Source organism: Salvelinus sp. IW2-2015, unplaced genomic scaffold (assembly GCF_002910315.2).
Source record: "Salvelinus sp. IW2-2015 unplaced genomic scaffold, ASM291031v2 Un_scaffold4661, whole genome shotgun sequence".
Lineage (NCBI taxonomy): Eukaryota > Metazoa > Chordata > Actinopteri > Salmoniformes > Salmonidae > Salvelinus > Salvelinus sp. IW2-2015.
In genome coordinates, this window is record NW_019945930.1 from 43,425 (window position 1) to 62,353 (window position 18,929).

The 18,929-nt window shown below is 40.1% G+C and overlaps 1 protein-coding gene and 1 pseudogene across 3 annotated transcripts; both read right to left on the reverse strand.

Annotated features, from left to right (window-relative positions):
* Window positions 1–436: 436 nt before the first annotated feature.
* Window positions 437–13,918, reverse strand: LOC112077533 (myeloid cell surface antigen CD33-like). 3 transcript variants are annotated; one of them, XM_024144033.2, is made up of 7 exons: window positions 4,163–4,199; window positions 3,806–3,883; window positions 3,064–3,315; window positions 2,583–2,927; window positions 1,981–2,311; window positions 1,785–1,848; window positions 437–1,555 (listed from the first exon to the last, which is right to left on the reverse strand). In XM_024144033.2, the coding sequence occupies exons 2-7, from the start codon at window positions 3,858–3,860 to the stop codon at window positions 1,328–1,330; spliced, it is 1,275 nt and encodes a 424-aa protein (XP_023999801.1). In that variant the 5' UTR covers window positions 3,861–3,883; window positions 4,163–4,199; the 3' UTR covers window positions 437–1,327. The 3 variants fall into 3 exon arrangements, with proteins under 3 accessions (XP_023999801.1, XP_070297835.1, XP_070297836.1); XM_070441734.1 differs by lacking the exons at window positions 3,064–3,315; window positions 3,806–3,883; window positions 4,163–4,199 and adding exons at window positions 12,581–12,755; window positions 13,616–13,918 and having other exon boundaries at window positions 439–1,555; XM_070441735.1 differs by lacking the exons at window positions 3,064–3,315; window positions 3,806–3,883; window positions 4,163–4,199 and adding exons at window positions 12,581–12,734; window positions 13,616–13,918 and having other exon boundaries at window positions 440–1,555.
* On the reverse strand, window positions 7,309–8,914 carry LOC139026389 (sialic acid-binding Ig-like lectin 13; annotated as a pseudogene).
* Window positions 13,919–18,929: the final 5,011 nt, after the last annotated feature.

The following is an 18,929-nucleotide window of genomic DNA, read 5'->3' on the forward strand; positions in this document are numbered from 1 at the left end:
TATCTCATACCCAAATAATGTTGTTTACTTATCTGTTAACTCATACCCAAATAATGTTGTTTACTTATCTGTTAACTCATACCCAAATAATGTTGTTTACTTATCTGTTAACTCATACCCAAATAATGTTGTTTACTTATCTGTTAACTCATACCCAAATAATGTTGTTTACTTATCTGTTAACTCAAACCCAAATAATGTTGTTACTTACTGTTAACTCATACCCAAATAATGTTGTTTACTTATCTGTTAACTCATACCCAAAAAATGTTGTTTGACTTATCTGTTAACTCAAACCCCCAAAATGGGGTACGCCCACACCATTCTATTGTTGGGGTACGCCCACACCATTCTATTGTTGGGGTACGCCCACACCATTCCAACACAGAAAAGCTGCTTTTTAACATACTTTATTACAATTTTTCAATGGGAAAACGATTTCACTCATGTTGTTAATTATAGCGCATATTTGATAGAAATCTGGAAACACTAGAAAGCTACTTCAAGACATTAACATGCATAACTCAGTCAACTTATATTATTATTATTAATAATAATAACTATACAAGGGACTAAAACCCCAAAAGGCTTGATGCAAGATAACTAATGATGTCACATCGGCCTAGAGATCTGTGCCCCAGTTAACATGTAGATGACTAAAGATTGAATAGCAAAGGAGAGGAGCAAGATAGTTACAATTGCAGAATAGATTACACCTGGTATTGGAATTAAGCTGTTCTGGGCAAATAACATAAATACTTTATTTTTTGCATTATATGCTAGAAAAAAACAAATATGGTAAAATAAATGCTAAACAAAATATGTTACAATGAGATTTACATGCAAACATTCGTTCTACAAAACAAATCACCAAGAAGTAGTAGAATAATAAGGTATGAGCTATTATCAAGAGTATTACAGAGTGAAGAGAGGAGTTTAGTAGGTGACCTTACTGGCCATGTGAAACAGAGTGTGAGTTCTGTGGCTGACCAACTAGATGTAGAGGGGCGAAGATGTTGATGCACAGCTGGCTTCCTGTCCTCATGATGCTTCTTCCTGACAACCAACACGTCAGTAAATGGCTTATAAACAATATGTGAACATCTTTTTGGAGCACACTTACTATAAAATAAGGAATGTTGGAAAATATCCCCATTAAAATACTTTAAAACAAATGCAACATAATTTGACCATACTAAGAGGCCTGTGGTTTCTCTGTACTTCTGTATGTCTCACCAGCTACACKAAAACCTGGTGTTTCCRGTGTACTGTACCACAGCACTCTCTACTGGCACCTCAACAACTATCAATCTGACTGAAAAACAGTCTATTGAGTAGCACTGGGGTGGTTGAATTTCACAGCAGCGTACTGGACATCCTCATCCTGTTTCTGTGGCTGAAGCAGTTGGACGGTRAAGTACAGAGGCACMTCCTGGTTTTTGTGRTGGACACTGGCATAGTGAACATCATCCTGGTCGTATGKGKCCGCTGTCTGTGMTGCAGTAGGGKTCATGGCCATGCCTGAGATGTTGTCATACAYTGGACTAGAGTCTCCCTRAYGGAGAGAGAGGACAGATAACATGAGGAGTGAGAARTAAATTAATACCACAGTCATTGGCAGCGAAAGACGCCTGAGCGGAGTGCCCACTTCCGTTGTTCAGGGGAAACGAAAGTTAGGTTGAAAATACTTTATCCCTGAAAAATAGAAACATCCATTTTCTGCCAACGCCGCTAAGGATGATGCACACACAGCGTTCTCAGTCAGCTGATTCCAACAGACTCACCTGTCCATTCTCTGCTGTGTCTACCCTGTCTCTTGTGTCAGAGGTAGATATGGACGGCTTCTTCCTATTTTGTAAATAAAGGAATTAATAAACAAATTAATGGATGAATGAATCAATCAATTAAAATCAAGTTCAATATTTAGATTAATGATTTAAAAACAGAATGTAAACAAAAAGGTACATTCTTCTCACTCACCTGAACCACATGAAGCCAGAGAGACAGAGGATGAGAACCAGAACCACCACTATGATTCCTACAGCTGCTTCCTTCAAAGATGATTGTTCCCCCACAGACAATACAGGAGAATGGAGATTATTGTAGCCTTCTACTGTACATGAGTATCTGCCTGCATCCTCACTGCTGACTKGGTCTAGGWWSAGGTAGTTATCTTGGGTGTTTGGGTTGGTGAGAAGTTGTCCGTTCTTGTACCAGATGTATGTGGGGTCGTCAGTCAGAGTACAGGTGGTGCTACAGGTCAGTGTCAGATTCCCTTTCTCTGTGGCAGGAGTCACCTTCACCTGCAGACCTGAAATTAGGTGTAGAAACATCCCTTTGTCAGTACTCTGTGCCATAGACCAAGACTCCATATCTTAAACTGTTTGTGTAATATTACCTGTAGATATTATATATTATCTGTAAATATTATATATTACCTTTAGATATGATATATTACCTGTAGACATGATATATTACCTGTAGACATGATATATTACCTGTTGATATATATTACCTGTAGATATTATATATTACCTGTATTAGTAGTTGTAGTAGTAGAAGAAGTAGATATGATATATTACCTGTGACAGTCAGAGTTGTTCCAGGGAAGCTGTACCCCCATTCTGCATACTGTGTTTTAAATCTGAACTTGTACTCAGCTGAATCTCTCTCTCTCAGGTCTGTGATTCTCAGGGTGCAGTCTTTCTCTTTAGTCCCAAGGTACTCAGCACGACCTGCATACTCTGGCACCGAGCTCAGGATTTTAGGCGCCTCATTATATTTCTCTTGGATATACCAGTTTGGTTCTGAGACTACATGATTACTTGGATGTTGATATGTGCAGGGCAGTTCCACTGTTGAGCCCTTCACAGCACAGACACTCTGATGGGTGTCAGTCACGTTGAAACAGTTCTGACCCAGAACACCTAAAACAGTAGTAAGCCCATTCATTTATTCAATACTATGTATTCAATTATTGTTAAATCAGCTGATTCAGGACTGAACAATAAAAGTTTAGTAATAGTAATAATCTTTGCAAAGAAAAGTTGTATTCAGACTCACACACTGCAGGAGATCGGAGAGCTTCATAGCCTTTAACAGCACAGGAGTAGCTGTCTGAATAGTATATCTTGACAGAGTAATGTTGGGAGGTGCTCTCATCTAGATGTTGGCCTTTTATGTACCAGATGTAGGTGGGGTTGTCACTCAGAGTACAGGTGGTGCTACAGGTCAGTATCACCTCCTGTCCCTTCTCTGTGTTGTTGGAAGACACCATAACCCTGCTTTTTTCTCCACACTTTGTTGCCGTAGTTTCTGAGTTGTGTGTGAATGGAAACCTTAGGTGAGCATCACTCAATGAGGTGTGAGAGACAACTATTTACAGTGAAGAGGAAACTATGGCATTCATTCTTAAAAGGATGTTTCAACTAAATTACATATTGTTTTCCCCATCTATAAATAGCTTCCATGAAATACATAATCATTTCTCAATACTTCAGGATCATTTGGACATGAAGCGCAAAATATGATAATATTGCTACCATTGAATTACATTGGATTTTTGCCACAAACGCTAAAAGGTTAGCATTTGGAAACAGTGGCCAGGTAAACAAAACCAAAGCATGGATTGATGTCATTCCTTGTCCATATACTGCTTAAAGGTAAGAAAACCAATATGTCATTTTGTAATCTGGATGAACTATCCCTTTAATCATGTTTTTCTGAATTGTTTAATGACATTTTAGAATGAGTATGTTGATCAAACAATCCAGAGAAAGAGGGTAAGAAATGAATGAGACCATACCTGCCACAGACAAGAGAAGGACCACCAACACACTTCCTGCTGTTCTCAAGGCCATTGTTGCATCTCCCACCCTGCAGTCTAAGACACATAAACAACAACTCACTCTATAGCTGGTGAATTACTACACCCTATACATCAAGTAAGAGGTGAACAACAGTCACTTATTGAACAGACCTGTCTATAACACTGTAGACACATCATTATTCCTGTATTGTTTCAAACCTGCTTTATTCTTACAACCCTGACTATAGCTTTGATACCTGGGTCCCTATCATTATCATTACCCAGAAGAATATGCTTCATCACTAAAAACATACTATCAACACTATATTATAAGATATCATCAAGTGTACTTACAGAGTGAAGGGGAGAGGTTTTGTTAGACAACTTACTGGTTGACACATAAGTGGTCAGGGCTGCCATTTCCTTCCTCTTTAAGACACATGATGCAAGAATACAACTATTGTCACATAGGCCTACATATCTTAGCACATATCTTAACAGTTCCTAAAATCTAGTTGTATTTACATTTATATTTTTTCATTTGTTTTTTTTCTCCATATATGAAACGTGTAAATTGTAATCAATAATTCAGACTCGCTGACACTGATATCCTGTCATGTTTTGAAATTGTATAGTAAAACTATTCTCTCTTTCAGTCAACAAAGCAAATTACTGTGGGCCAGATCCGGCTGTTAGGTGGCACATGTGACTCAGTGTGAAGCATCATATGGGCCAGATGCGGTCCAAATGTTGGAGATATTTGCCTGGATATTGCCTGGTTTAAATATTATCTTATCAGTTCTTTGTAGATGATTTGTCCTCTGAGAAATCAGTGTTCCTCAAGGTTCCGTTTTTACGTCCACTATTGTTTTCACTATATATTCTACCTCTTGGTTATGTCATTGGGTCTCAACCCCGCCCTGTGCAATTGGGTCCTGGACTTTCTGACAGGACGCCCACAGGTGGTGAAGGTAGGAAACATCTCCACTTTGCTGACTCTCAACACTGGGGCCTCAGCCCCCTCCTGTACTCCCTGTTCACCCACGACTGTGTGGCCATGCATGCCTCCAACTCAATCATCAAGTTTGCAGACGACAGAATAGTAGTGGGCTTGATTACCAACAACGACGAGACAGCCTACAGGGAGGAGGTGAGTGCACTCGGAGTGTGGTGTCAGGAAAACAACTCAACGTCAACAAAACAAAGGAGATGATCGTGGACTTCAGGAAACAGCAGAGGGAGCACCCCCCTATCCACATCAACGGAACAACAGTGGAGAAGGTGGAACGTTTTAAGTTCCTCTGCGTACAAACTGAAATGGTCCACTCACACAGATAGTGTGGTGAAGAAGGCGCAACAGCGCCTCTTCAACCTCAGGAGGCTGAAGAAATGTGGCTTGTCACCCAAAACCCTCACAAACTTTTACAGATGCACAATTGAGAGAATGCTGTCAGGCTGTATCACCGCCTGGTACGGCAACTGCACTGCCATCAACCGCAAGGCTCTCCAGAGGGTTTTGCGGTCTGCACAACGCATCACCGGGGGCAAACTACTGTCTTAGGTCTCTCTTTATGTAGTGTTGTGTTGTCTCTCTTGTCGTGATGTGTGTTTACAAACACTTAGGTTGGAGTCATTAAAACTCGTTTTTCAACTACGCTACAAATTTCTTGTTAACAAACTATAGTTTTGGCAAGTCGGTTAGGACATCTACTTTGTGCATTACACAAGTCATTTTTCCAACAGTTGTTTACAGAAAGATTATTTCACTTATARTTCACTGTATCACAATTCCAGTGGGTCAGAAGTTTACATACACTAAATTGACTGTGCCTTTAAACAGCTTGGAAAATTCCAGAAAATTATGTCATGGCTTTAGAAGCTTCTGATAGGCTAATTGACATAATTTGAGTCAATTGGAGGTGTACCTATGGATGTATTTCAAGGCCTACCTTCAAACTCAGTGCCGCTTTGATTGACATCATGGGAAATCCAAAGAAATCAGCCAAGACCTCAGAAAAAAAACATTGTAGACCTCCACAGGTCCGGTTCATCCTTGGGAGCAATTTCCAAACCGCCTGAAGGTACCACGTTCATCTGTACAAACAATAGTACGCAAGTATAAACACCATGGGACCATGCAGCCGTCATACCGCTCAGGAAGGAGACACGCTCTGTCTCCTAGAGATGAACGTTCTTTGGTGCGAAAAGTGCAAATATATCCAAGAACAACAGCAAAGGACCTTGTGAAGATGCTGGAGGAAACAGGGTCAAAAGTATCTATATCTTCAGTAAAACGAGTCCTATATCGACATAACCTGAAAGGCTGCTCAGCATGGAAGAAGCCACTGCTCCAAAACTGACATAAAAAGGCCAGACTACAGTTTGCAACTGCACATTGGGACAAAGACCGTACTTTTTGGAGAAATGTCCTCTGGTCTGATGAAACAAAAATAGGAACTGTTTGGCCATAATGACCATCATTATGTTTGGAGGAAAAAGGGGGAGGCTCGCAAGCCGAAGAACCTCATCCCAACTGTGAAGTACGGGGGTGGCAGCATCATCTTGTGGGGGTGCTTTGTTGCAGGAGGGACTGGTGCACTTCACAAAATAGATGGCATCATGAGGTAGGAAAATTATGTGTATATATTGAAGCAACATCTCAAGACATCAGTCAGGAAGTTAAAGCTTGGCCGCAAATGGGTCTTCCAAATGGACAATGACCCCAAGCATACTTCCAAAGTTGTGGCAAAATGGCTCAAGGACAAAAAAGTCAAGGCATTGGAGTGGCCATCACAAAGCCCTGACCAAGATCCTATAGAAAATTTGTGGGCAGAACTGAAAAAGCATGTGTGAGCTAGGAGGCCTACAAACCTGACTCAGTTACTCCAGCTCTGTCAGGAGCAATGGGTCAAAATTCACCCAACTTATTGTGGGAAGCTTGTGGAAGGCTACCCAAATCGTTTGACCCAAGTTAAACAATTTAAAGGCAATGCTACCAAATATTAATTGAGTGGATGTAAACTTCTGACCCACTGGGAATGTGATGAAATAAATAAAAGCTGAAATAAATCATTCTCTCTAGTATAATTCTGACATTTCACATTCTTAAAATAAAGTGGTGATCCTAAYTKWCCTAAGACAGGGAAATTTTACTAGGATTAAATGTCAGGAATTGTGAAAAACTGAGTTTAAATGTATTTTGCTAAGGTGTATGTAAACTTCTGACTTCAACTGTATATATAAATCCCAGCCCCCGTCACCGCAGGAGGCCTTTTGCCTTTTGGTAGGCCATCAGTGACTTGCCTAGTTAAACAAAGGTTAAATAAAATAAAAAATCAGTCAGTGGCAGTTTGTTCACAGTTGCTGAGAGATGTGTGTAAACAACAGGCCTATGTATCTATTCCTGCTGTTCTCAAGCCCGTTGCTGCGTCTCCCTCCCTGCAGCCATAGAAACATAAAGAGACACAACAAACACACTTTATAACTGGTGACAAACTACACCTGATACTTCAATTAAGCAGGAAACAACACTTATTATAACAGATGTGTAGCACTGTAAGACACGTGAATCTCTGTTGATTGTTTTGAACCTGTATTATTCTCATGACTATAACGCTGAAGGTACATCACATGACCTGCATACTCTGGGTCCTGGCTTAGATCTGWAGTAACTCCAGACTCCCATTTGTTGAACCAGGATACTTCTGTGACGTTATTCCAGCTGGGATGTCTATACGTGCAGGTAATGTCCACTGTTGACCCCTTCAAGGCATAGATACTCCTCTTGGTGTAAGTCACATTCAAACAGCTCTGACCATGAACACCTGAAACAAAATGTATCTGAATGCATTCCTCAAACGATAATGAGACTATTTTCAAGTGTTTTAAATGTATTGGAGTGGTTCATTTAAAATGAATAAAGAAATATAGACTCATACAGTGCATTTGGAAAGTATTCAGACCCCTTGACTTTTTCACATTGTTAAATTAGACTTATTCTAAAATGGATTTAAAAAAATACAATTTCTAAAACAGTAGAACAAGATAACATACCATCAGCCATTTTCTACCTTTTCTATTATTCTGTATAATTTCTACKAGTGTTACAGATTTGTCTGTTTTTCCCCACATGTTCTACTATTGGTCCACAGGCCTTAATGATTGATACTTAAGATGATTATTATAGGWGAGTCCAGACTCACACACTGTAGGAGTGAGAAAATCCTCATGGTCTTTTACAGCACAGGAGTAACTGTCTGTAGAGTAACACCAGACCACTAGAGTATTACAGGAGTATTGTTGGGAAGTAGGGTCATGGAGATGTTGTCCGTTCTTGTACCAGATGTAGGTGGGGTTGGGGTTGTCAGTCAGAAGACAGGTGGTGCTACAGGTCAGTGTTCTCCTCTGTGGAGGAAGACACCTTCACCTGCAGCTCTGAATGATTCTAATGTATTATTAGAATTAGATATTATATATTACCTGTATTAGTAGTTGTAGTAGTAGAAGAAGTAGATATGATATATTACCTGTATTAGTAGTTGTAGTAGTAGAAGAAGTAGATATTATATATTACCTGTATTAGTAGTAGTAGAAGAAGTAGATATGATATATTACCTGTGACAGTCAGAGTTGTTCCAGGGAAGCTGTACCCCCATTCTGCATACTGTGTTTTAAATCTGAACTTGTACTCAGCTGAATCTCTCTCTCTCAGGTCTGTGATTCTCAGGGTGCAGTCTTTCTCTTTAGTCCCAAGGTACTCAGCACGACCTGCATACTCTGGACCGAGCTCAGGATTTTAGGCACCTCATTACATTTCTCTTGTATATACCAGTTTGGTTCTGAGACCACATGATAACTTGGATGTTGATATGTGCAGGGCAGTTCCACTGTTGAGCCCTTCACAGCACAGATACAACAATTTCTAAGATTTTACTGAGTTACAGTTCATACAAAAAAAAATCTGTCAATTGAAATAAATGAATTAGGTCCTAATCTATGGATTTCACATGACTGGGAATACAGATATGCATCTGTTGGTCACGGATCCCTTAAGAAAAGGTAGTCAGTATCTGGTGGGACCCCCATTTGCCTCATGCAGTGCGACATCTCCTTCCCATAAGATAAAGGATTTAATGTATTTTTGTATTGAATACATGTGTCATGGAAATGAACACCAGGGACTCAAAGTAAAACTTAAATTAATAATTATTTTTTAATCAGGAAGCTGGAGAGTTCCAACAAACTTAAAATACCATAGTACGGTCGGGAGCTCTTTCGGGGCAGTCCCGTTCTCTTATATACTGCTTACACAGACAAGTTATATTTGCATGATTTACATTATTCATAATTAATTCACCACTGACGTTTGGTTCCTGCATGTGACTGGCACTGTCTCCTATCTTAACTTATAGAACATATTCTGCTAAAAGGTCTGAGGGGGGTCATGACCATCTCCCCCTCACATCTTTACCCAGCACCTAAAGGAACCAATAATTGTATGAGACAAGATGTACAATTCAAGGCTCTCTCTTCAGACAACATTTCCCCCCCACATTAATATGAACCTACAATTGTTGAAACATTATTCTACATTATTTAATGGACAATAGGAGTTAATGAAATAAGATACAGAACTTCTACTCCAAGACACTTGATACATATGGATCCAGAGCTGCATATTATGCTACACAGGTTACCATGGTAATCAGACTTAGTAAACTGTTAAGAGAATGGGAGATGGATGACTGTTTCCAATATGTTTTCTATTGAAACTTCATTTAGAGATCTGAAACTGGTCCAGGAGAGGATGGAGATAAAAAACGACACATTTGTGCATCCTGGTGTTTTTTCAGTGATCCTGACTGAACAAAGCTCTTTCCACATAGACAGGAGTAAGGTTTCTCTCCAGTGTGTATTCGCTGGTGTGTAGTCAGGGTGAAATCGAGAGCAAAACTCTTCCCACACTGATCACAGCTATAAGGCTTCTCTCCTGTGTGTATGCGTTGGTGTTATACGTTAGGTGTCCTGATTGATTGAAGCTCTTCACACTGATCACAGCTATAAGGCTTCTCTTCCTGTGTGTATGCGTTGTTGTGTGTAGTCAGTCTCCTGTTCGACTGAAGTCTTCCCACAAGACACAAGCTATAAGGCTTCTCTCTTGTGTGTATGGTTGGTGTGTAAGTGAGTGTCCTGATTGATTGAAGCTTTTCCCACACTGATCACAGCTATAAGGCTTCCTCCTGTGTGTATGCGTTGGTGTGTATCAGAGTTCCTGTTCGACTGAAGCTCTTCCCACACTGATCAAGCTATAAGGCTTCTCTCTGTGTGTATGCGTTGGTGTGTAGTCAGGTTTCCTGATCACTTGAAGCTCTTCACCAGCTGATCACAAGTTAGGAGTACAGCTACTTCTCCTGTGTGTATGCGTTGGTGTGTAAGTCAGGTTCCTGAATTGATTGACAGCTCTCCACACTGATCACAGCAATAAGATTTCTCTCCTGTGTGTTTGTGTTTATCTGGGCTCCTGATTGTTTTGTATAGCATTCCCACATCAAGCAGGGTAAAGGTCCTCTCCTTGTACTTGAATTCCTGAGAGATGAGATATTAAGATTTTAGATGCAGTGAAACTCTTCCACACTGAAGCAGTGGTACGGTTCTCAACAGTGCGAATACTCTCTGTGAATATCAATTCCTTCTGTTTAGCAACAACTCTTCCTCCCACAGTCAGAGCAGCAGTTGTTGAGAGGTTCTTCCCTATCTCTTGCTGGTGCTTTCGTGAGGTGTTCTGATCTGGAGAGACTCTTCTCTTCCTTGTCAGCAATCATGATTTTGTTGAGGCTCCACAGATGATTAAGCCCCTCCCACTGAGAGAGAACTGATTAGGGAATAGTGTTCCTTGAAAACGAATGACAATTGAAAATAGTTAGGGTTTTGCGCAAATATGGGTCATGTCGCATGAAATGTAATGCCTTTTTGCATCTCCCTTTTAGATATTTTTCCAGTAATAACTGTGCCCTAATATTCCATTTTAAATCATGTTACGTGAAATAAAGTAGCCCTTTAATACGATAACAATTGAGAATTCGATTAATCCAATTTTTAATATGAATAAAGACTTGCTAAAGTTACACAATTCAGCATTTTGACAGGTCCCTCAGTCAACCCTATTTAACTTCTAGAAAGATTTAACACCTAATACATACAATAATTATCCAAGTTTTACCATCTGAGTACGGTTACAAGCCATAATCAATAGATGACTATTGTGAGAGGTACAATAGTAATGGTAGTTTTTGGATTATACAACGCATTGTGTACATGACTTGGAAAGTAGAACAATTTTCCTAATAAAGCTCGATATGTCAGGCTACCTCTGAACGGGACTTTGATAATGCAAAAAATGTGGTCTATCAAAATAATACGTTCTACGAAAGCAGCGACAATTGTAATTAGTTAAGCATATTTTGATTCTGAGTTCGGTACAATAAAAATGTGTAATGTGAAAACTATTTCTAAGCTGCATACTTTCAGTTTTTCTGAACTCACTGACTCGGTCAAAAGAGAAGTTAGCGTGCGCTGCTTGTGTTAGAACATGCAGATAAATACACCTCTATAACTCTGATTAAAGTGTTTACATGTCCTATTCTAAAGATTTCTCAGAAAAACCAGGTATCTTTTAAAGGCGTTCTTCCTTCGTTATGACCTACACCATTAAGATAGCAGAGTAAGGTGTTTACATGACTAATTGCCAAACTCAGGCCTAACTGACGATAATCAGGATTTAATAGGAAATTGATTAGTAGTGCATGGTAAATGCAGCTAGTGACTTTGGTGGACCTGACGAGTCATTTCTGAACATTATTTTATCTCAAGTGATTAGTGATTAAATTTACATCTGTCCCATCATTTTAAGTGTCTGCTCCTGAGTTTGTGGGCAGCAGGTTTAGCCTTAGTGGTTAGAAACGTTGGGGCCAGTAAGCGAAAGGTTTCTAAGCTCTAATCCCCGAGGCTGACAAGGTAACATTCTGTCGCTCTGGCCCCTGAACAAGGCCAGTTTTTGTTAACCCATTGTTCCTAAAGCCATTATGTAAATAAGTATTGTGTTATTAACTCGACTTTGCCTAGTATAAATACAGGTAAACATACATTAACTGAACTCTTGTTTTAATATGATGAAACTGTTCTTTAATTATTTTTTGAAAAATAAACATTGAACATCTAATAGTCAAATCAGAGTAAAAGCAGGTGAGCTGGTTCTACTGTTTTTGACAATTTACTGCTGTTTTGTGGTGCAAAACTGAGGAAGTCAATCCTCTCCCCATACATAGACATGCTAGAAATATTTGAACAATAACTTTTTTTGTGAAAATTGCATTCAATTGCTACTCCTTGTTGCAGAATACAATACTAGCTTCCATTCCCATCACCAGCGGATTCATGGCTGATTTAAAGGACTAATATACCCATGTAAAATAGCGGTTTTGTTGTTTTTAGTTGTCCCCCATTACAGTCAACCATGTTACTTTATTTGGCACATTGGCACTTACTAAAGTATTTATTTTTATTTAACCTCGAGATGAGAAAACTTGTTTTTTCTTTAGTTGAACACATGCTCTTTATGACAGAATGTTAAAATGATGTGAAATCAAACTTTTTTTAACCAAGTTACACTTCTTAAAATTGGTTGGAACGACCAGATATTTTCATCAATATATAACTCATAAATTAATTGTTACAGAAGCAGACTGTGTCTAATCCACACGCCATGGTTCTTACTTAATGAAATCAAATCTCCATGTTCCTCTTCTCCTCTCTCAGTTCCACTCTGCCCTGGTGTTTTCCTGCAGTCGACCAGATCCAGCAGTAAAGTACAGGGAGGCGATTGACCTGGGGACTCCGGGAGGGTGGAGGGGGACGGGCTAGCTTTGTCCTGTTGGCCGCAATAAGTATTCTACATAGATTAAAATGAAACTAAATATTTTATTAATTTAGTCTAAACCTCTGAGTTGATTTGGGTGTATCGCTAGACAATCTCATTTTTCCTGAAATGTTCAATCGTTCACTACAACAAACAAATCTCATAGCATTGGGTTAGTGGAGGCTTGGGACAGTCAGAGTTTCCACCATATTTCTTATACCAGTCATTTCCTTTCAACCAGCGAAGAGAGAGGGATAACTGGGCCCAAAATCTGGCTTCTGCCTTATTTGATGGAATATACATTTCGTAAAGATTAGGTTGTTAGGAGAGTATTGATAAAAGTAGGAAACTTTATATGGGAGTAGTGCCTGGTCGTCACTAGTTACAGCAAACAAAACCATAAACCACGCCCATTTCTACCATTGATCTTATTAAAATGTGATTTTAACCCTAACCTTAACAACACTTCTAACGTTATTCCTAACCCGAAATAAAAATACGATAGACGTTTGAGTCTGTGGCTGTGTAACTAGTGGAAACACGCATATCTGCCCTCTCATTGGCAATAATGGTCCCACCTGATCTTGCCTCTTTATCGATTGACTTCCATTGTTGAAGACATTTATTTTCTTTGTTAGAACGGCCACTTGAGTATCTGGTCAAATAATGGACAATGTATTCGAAGTCAGTGAAGGAATGTGAACACTTTGGGAGGAAGGAGAGATTATTAGGTCATAGTCACATATTACTAAAAATGATATAGTAGTAGGCTACTTTGCAGAAAGAAAATCCCTACACGTTTAACCGTCATGGTTTCTTGTCCAGCGGTTTAAACCGAACACATTTTACACGGTTACAACACAGCAGGCCTATACTGTTAAAACCAGACTTACCCGATCCATTGTGGAAGCTATTGTTTCTTTGTATGGAATGAAATGTTGTAGGCTACAGTACAGTTTGACTACTTTGTTGTAGTGTTCGGATAATGACTTGGGAGTTGCCGAGAGAAAATTCGATTCTCAGGACTGCAAATGATGCGCCCCTAGACCAGAGCAATCAAACATATATTTAAATATCAAAACGTAAGTTAGAACAAATAAACGTCTCATATAGCCTAGTATTACCTCAGAAAGTTACTGGATAACATTGTACGTGATCTATAAAAGTCGAGTAAAGTCAAGAAGATGTTCAACAACACCCCCGGCCCTTTCACTAAGAATCCTGTTGTCTGCTATCGTCTACTTTTACCTGACAGCCACTTGGAACACATGCGCAAAGAAGGAGAATCTCCACAGGCCTATCTCTCTCTCGGGAGGGAGTGTCTGGGAATTAAATGTTCCGGTCTTTCGCTGCTGATATAATGGCAGCTGCGGTTCACCACCAGCACAGATAGGACAAAGAGCTATTTATGCAAGTATTTTCAATGGGTGCATCAAACCCAATTCACAAGTAATTCTCCGGTCAAAAATAAACCTAAGTCCAGTGGTGAAAAAAGTACCCAATTGTCATACTTGAGTAAAAGTAAAGATACCTTAATAGAAAATGACTCAAGTAAAAGTCACACAGTAAAATAATACTTGAGTAAAAGTATTGGGTTTTAAATATACTTAAGTATCAAAAGTAAATGTAATTGTTCAAATATAAGTATGAATAATTCAAATGTCCTTATACAAAGCAAACCGGAAGGCACAATTTTCTTGTTTTTTTATTATTTACGGATAGGCAGGGGCACACTCCAACACTCAGACATAATTTACAAAAAAAAAATTGTATTTAGTGAGTCCGCTAGATCAGAGGCAGTAGTAAAGATGAACCCTCTATCCTGACACCTCTGGATCAGTGCATTATTAAACATTAAGATGCAATAAGTTATGTTATCATGAATATATATACTCAGCTAGAGGAGAGAACATGATAAATGAAAAATATAATTTATTCCTCTTCTTTCTCAACTTTCACTCCATTTCTCTCTCGCTCTCTTTCTCCTTCTCTAGGATCCGTCGCTGCACCCTACTGTGTCTGTCTGCGTCTCCTCTCCCTGCCCCAGTACAGTCTGTGTTGTCATGAGGGAATCTCTTTTCCATTATCCTCTGTTCTCCGTGGCCACTCTCCTTCCTGGACCGTCGCCTAGCGAYCGTGCTCAGAACCTTGAGCCGTTGCCAGGAGCAACCGTGTAGCCTCCATGGAGGAGGCGAGGATGATGTCACTCATTATAAGACCTTGGTTACATCCCAGGCCACCGTCACGCAACCCACCAGACCTAATACTTAGCTAACCTATTTGTTGATGTAAGAGGTACCAAACTAGGTTATACATTTGACACTATTTCATCTGGAAGAAATTGTATCCATATTAAAATAAAACATTTTGGACTGACCAACAAGGTACGCTCTCTGAACACTGAGTTTTCATAGGATACTATGGGTGCACCTCAAAACTCACTAGAAAAACACAATAAGCACATACAAATGTACAAGGCTAACACACAAAAACAATTAGCCTACACTTTTAAAAAGAGAATGAGATATACATAGTAGCTCAAATGTTCAAATTATTATCTGATATTTCAACATTCAAGCATATCAAAAGTAGCAAAAAACTTTCACACACACACACATTCACCGAAACAAACATAAGCTACAACCAATGTAAGTAAGTTAATACAAAAGTCAAAAAAATAAACTCCTCTACAAAAAAAATAGTAATATACATTATGTTCCCATCCACTGGTGTCCATAAAGCTTTCTTAAACAGCACCCACAATAAACACATCTATAACACGAGTCAATGAAATTGAACATGGCTACATAACTGCAGGTATAATATGAAAGTCCAAAAAAACATGCCTCTGCTACAAAAGCTGTAACTCACAGCAAATTTCCTTCCACCCTTGTCAGCCTTCAAGGAAGGATCATAGCCATAACTGCTTCGAGAACCCGAGGTAATACCACTATAACAATATAAGCTCAAAAAACTAGCCATGATTGTTGGCCATGTTTTCCAAGTTATATGCAGCTTCATGTCTGTGTCCTCTGTAGCTCAGCCCACATTTACCAATAACTTTAACTACATCAATCACACGTTCCATGACCTGCCTCCTCTTTGATCAATCACACGTTCCATGACCTGCCTCCTCTTTGATCAATCACACGTTCCATGACCTGCCTCCTCTTTGTGACCTGGTCTCGTTGAACTGACATTTGCTTATCACTCAGAAGGGTACAGATGTCTGCTTTGCTGGCTCTGAGGAAAAAGGCTTCTGCACTTTCTCTATGGGTCTTGCTTCTCTCATGTTCCTGTACACTCTGATGGGCATGTTTCCAGGCCTGCATGCCTCCTTTGACAAATGCACTATCACTGGCTGAAGGTTTTGAGAATGCAAGACATACTGAGCAGAACAGGGAGTGAGTTACTTCATTGTATGTCAGGCATTTTCTGTTTGTGCCATCTTTGGATTGGAATACATTGGGAATGACTCTTTGAGGGGTTTATTTTGGGTGGTACTGAAAAAATAAGTCAAAATCCTTGGACTGAGGATGGGCAAAATAATCAAATGGATTTTCAGTGCTTTCGCTGTCCCTTTCTATTTTCCCTGTACTGGTCTCTGAACCTCTCTCTCTGCACATCTGGTTGCTCTGCAGAATGAGATTAACATTGTAAATAACCTAAACTTAAACGTSTATTACTTGTGCAGTCATCGATTGTATGCCCCCCGATTACAGTCCTACTGATAATCTCATAAATAAAGTACATATTAATGTAAAATCATAGCCTACATGTTTAGGTGTGTGCTCTTAAGCTGTACCTGAAGGTTCCTGCTCTGAGTCTGACTCTGAACTGACCACCATCTCCAGTTCTGCAGGAGCACCTGAAGCTCTAGTGCTGCTGCTGCTTCCTTCTCCACCTTTGCAAAGAAAATACTCTATTATCATACTCACTATCATTAGTGTATCAGTAGGCTACATTAATACAGTTCTGGATTTTTTTTTATTGTGGTCTATTAATTTGGAGTGGCCTCTTAATTTTTCCCAGAGCTGTATATTATTGTAGTAACTTGTTGCTACAATAACTTAGCTAGCCATGCTGGGTGTCGTGTGTGTGTGTCAGTGTGTGTGGTTTAGCTAGTGTTTTGACTGACCTGGTCCCTACCTGGCGAACATGTCGCTTATTTTGCAGCGTCTGTGGCAAGGGCCTTTCTCTTTTTTATTATCTGCCTCTCTGCTCCACCTTTCCTCTTCTGACTGTCCATTTCGCCGTGCGACTTGTCTAAAATGTTATCTGAGAGGCAGGTAGACGGTTGCTATGTGCGTCGCGGAGAGGCCTGATGTCATTTTTGGTGCRAGGACACTGCAGCGAGTGAGTGAGAGTCTCGTCTGATGCGTGGATTCTCCGTCAACTCATTCCTGCTTGCTATATTATTGCTGGTCAAGTTCACTATTCACCGCAGGCCAAAACGACCCTCAGGTCACGGGGAAATTACCCGGTGCTCCCGACGGCCAGTCCGCCATTGTGCACTGTACACTCTTAGAAAAATGGATTCCAAAAGGGTACTTTGGCTGTCCCAATAGGATAACCCTTTTGGGTTCCAGGTAGAATCCTTAACCCAAAATGTTTATACCTGGAACCAAAGAGGGTTCTTCAAAGGGTTCTCCTATGGAGAAAGCCAAAGAAACTTCAAGGTTCTAGATAGCATCTACTGTCAAATCCACCATTCCAGTGTCTTAATTGCTATATTGTATTTACTTYGCCACCATGGCCTATTTATTGCCTTTACCTCCCTTATCTCACCTCATTTGCTCACATTATATATATACTTATTTTCTACTTTATTATTGACTGTATGTTTGTTTTACTCCATGTGTAACTCTGTGTTGTTATGTGTCGAACTGCTTTGSTTTATCCTGGCCAGGTCGCAGTTGTAAATGAGAACTTGTTCTCAACTTGCCTAACTGGTTAAATAAAGGTGAAATTAAAAATAAAAATAAATAGCACCTTTTTTTCTAAGCGTGTTGCCACGCCCACTCTATAACACTTCCAAAGAAATAAATTGTCACCGCGCATCACCATGGCGTTGATGAATTGTGTGACGTCATTGCATAGGCGGGTCAGGAGACACTGTGGCCCCATCGATGTACCCCCGGACAGGGCCAAACAGGAAGGATATAAACCCACCACTTTGCCAAAGCACAGCCCCCGCACCACTAGAGGGATACCTTCAACCACCAACTTACAATCCTGAGACAAGGCCGAGTATAGCCACAAAGATCTCCACCACAGCACAAACCAAGGGGGGGCGCCAACCCAGACAGGAAGATCACGTCAGTGACTCAACCCACTCAAGTGACACACCCTCCTAGGGACGGCATGAAAGAGCACCAGTAAGCCAGTGACTCAGCCCTGTAATAGGGTTAGAGGCAGAGAATCCCAGTGAGAGAGGGGAACCGCCAGGCAGAGAATGCAGGGCGGTTCGTTGCTCCAGAGCCTTTCCGTTCACCTTCACACTCCTGGGCCAGACTACACTCAATCATATGACCTACTGAAGAGATAAGCTTCAGTAAAGACTTAAAAGTTGAGACCGAGTCTGCGTCTCTCACATGGTAGGCAGACCATTCCATAAAATGAGATCTATAGGAGAAAGCCCTGCCTCCAGCTGTTTACTTAGAAATTCTAGGACAATTAAGAGGCCTGCGTCTTGTGACCGTAGCGTACGTGTAGGTATGTAGTGACCAACTCGGAAAGATAGGTAGGAGCAAGCCCATGTAACGCTTTGTAGGTTAACAGTAAAACCTTGAAATCAGCCCTTGCCTAACAGGAAGCCAGTGTAAGGAAGCTAGCACTGGAGTAATATGATCACATTTTATTAACAATATAAGCATACCTTGAAAATATTCCATTGGTCCATTGTGCCAGGCAAGATTAATCGAGCACTGTTAAAAGATCTGAAGAAAACAAATACTTTTTGACCTCAACTCACCTGTCCATTCTCTGCTGACTTTAATGTTTTTTTACACAATGAATGAATGAGTCAATCATTGAACAAAATCACGTTAATAACAACTCAAACTGATGAAGTAAAATATACGTCTTAGAAAGATGCTCACCTAACCACATGAAGCCAGAGAGACAGAAGATGGAACCACAACTACAATTCCTATAGCTGCTTCTTCTGTACATCCCATCAGCTGCACTAAAACCTGGTAAAGGGTA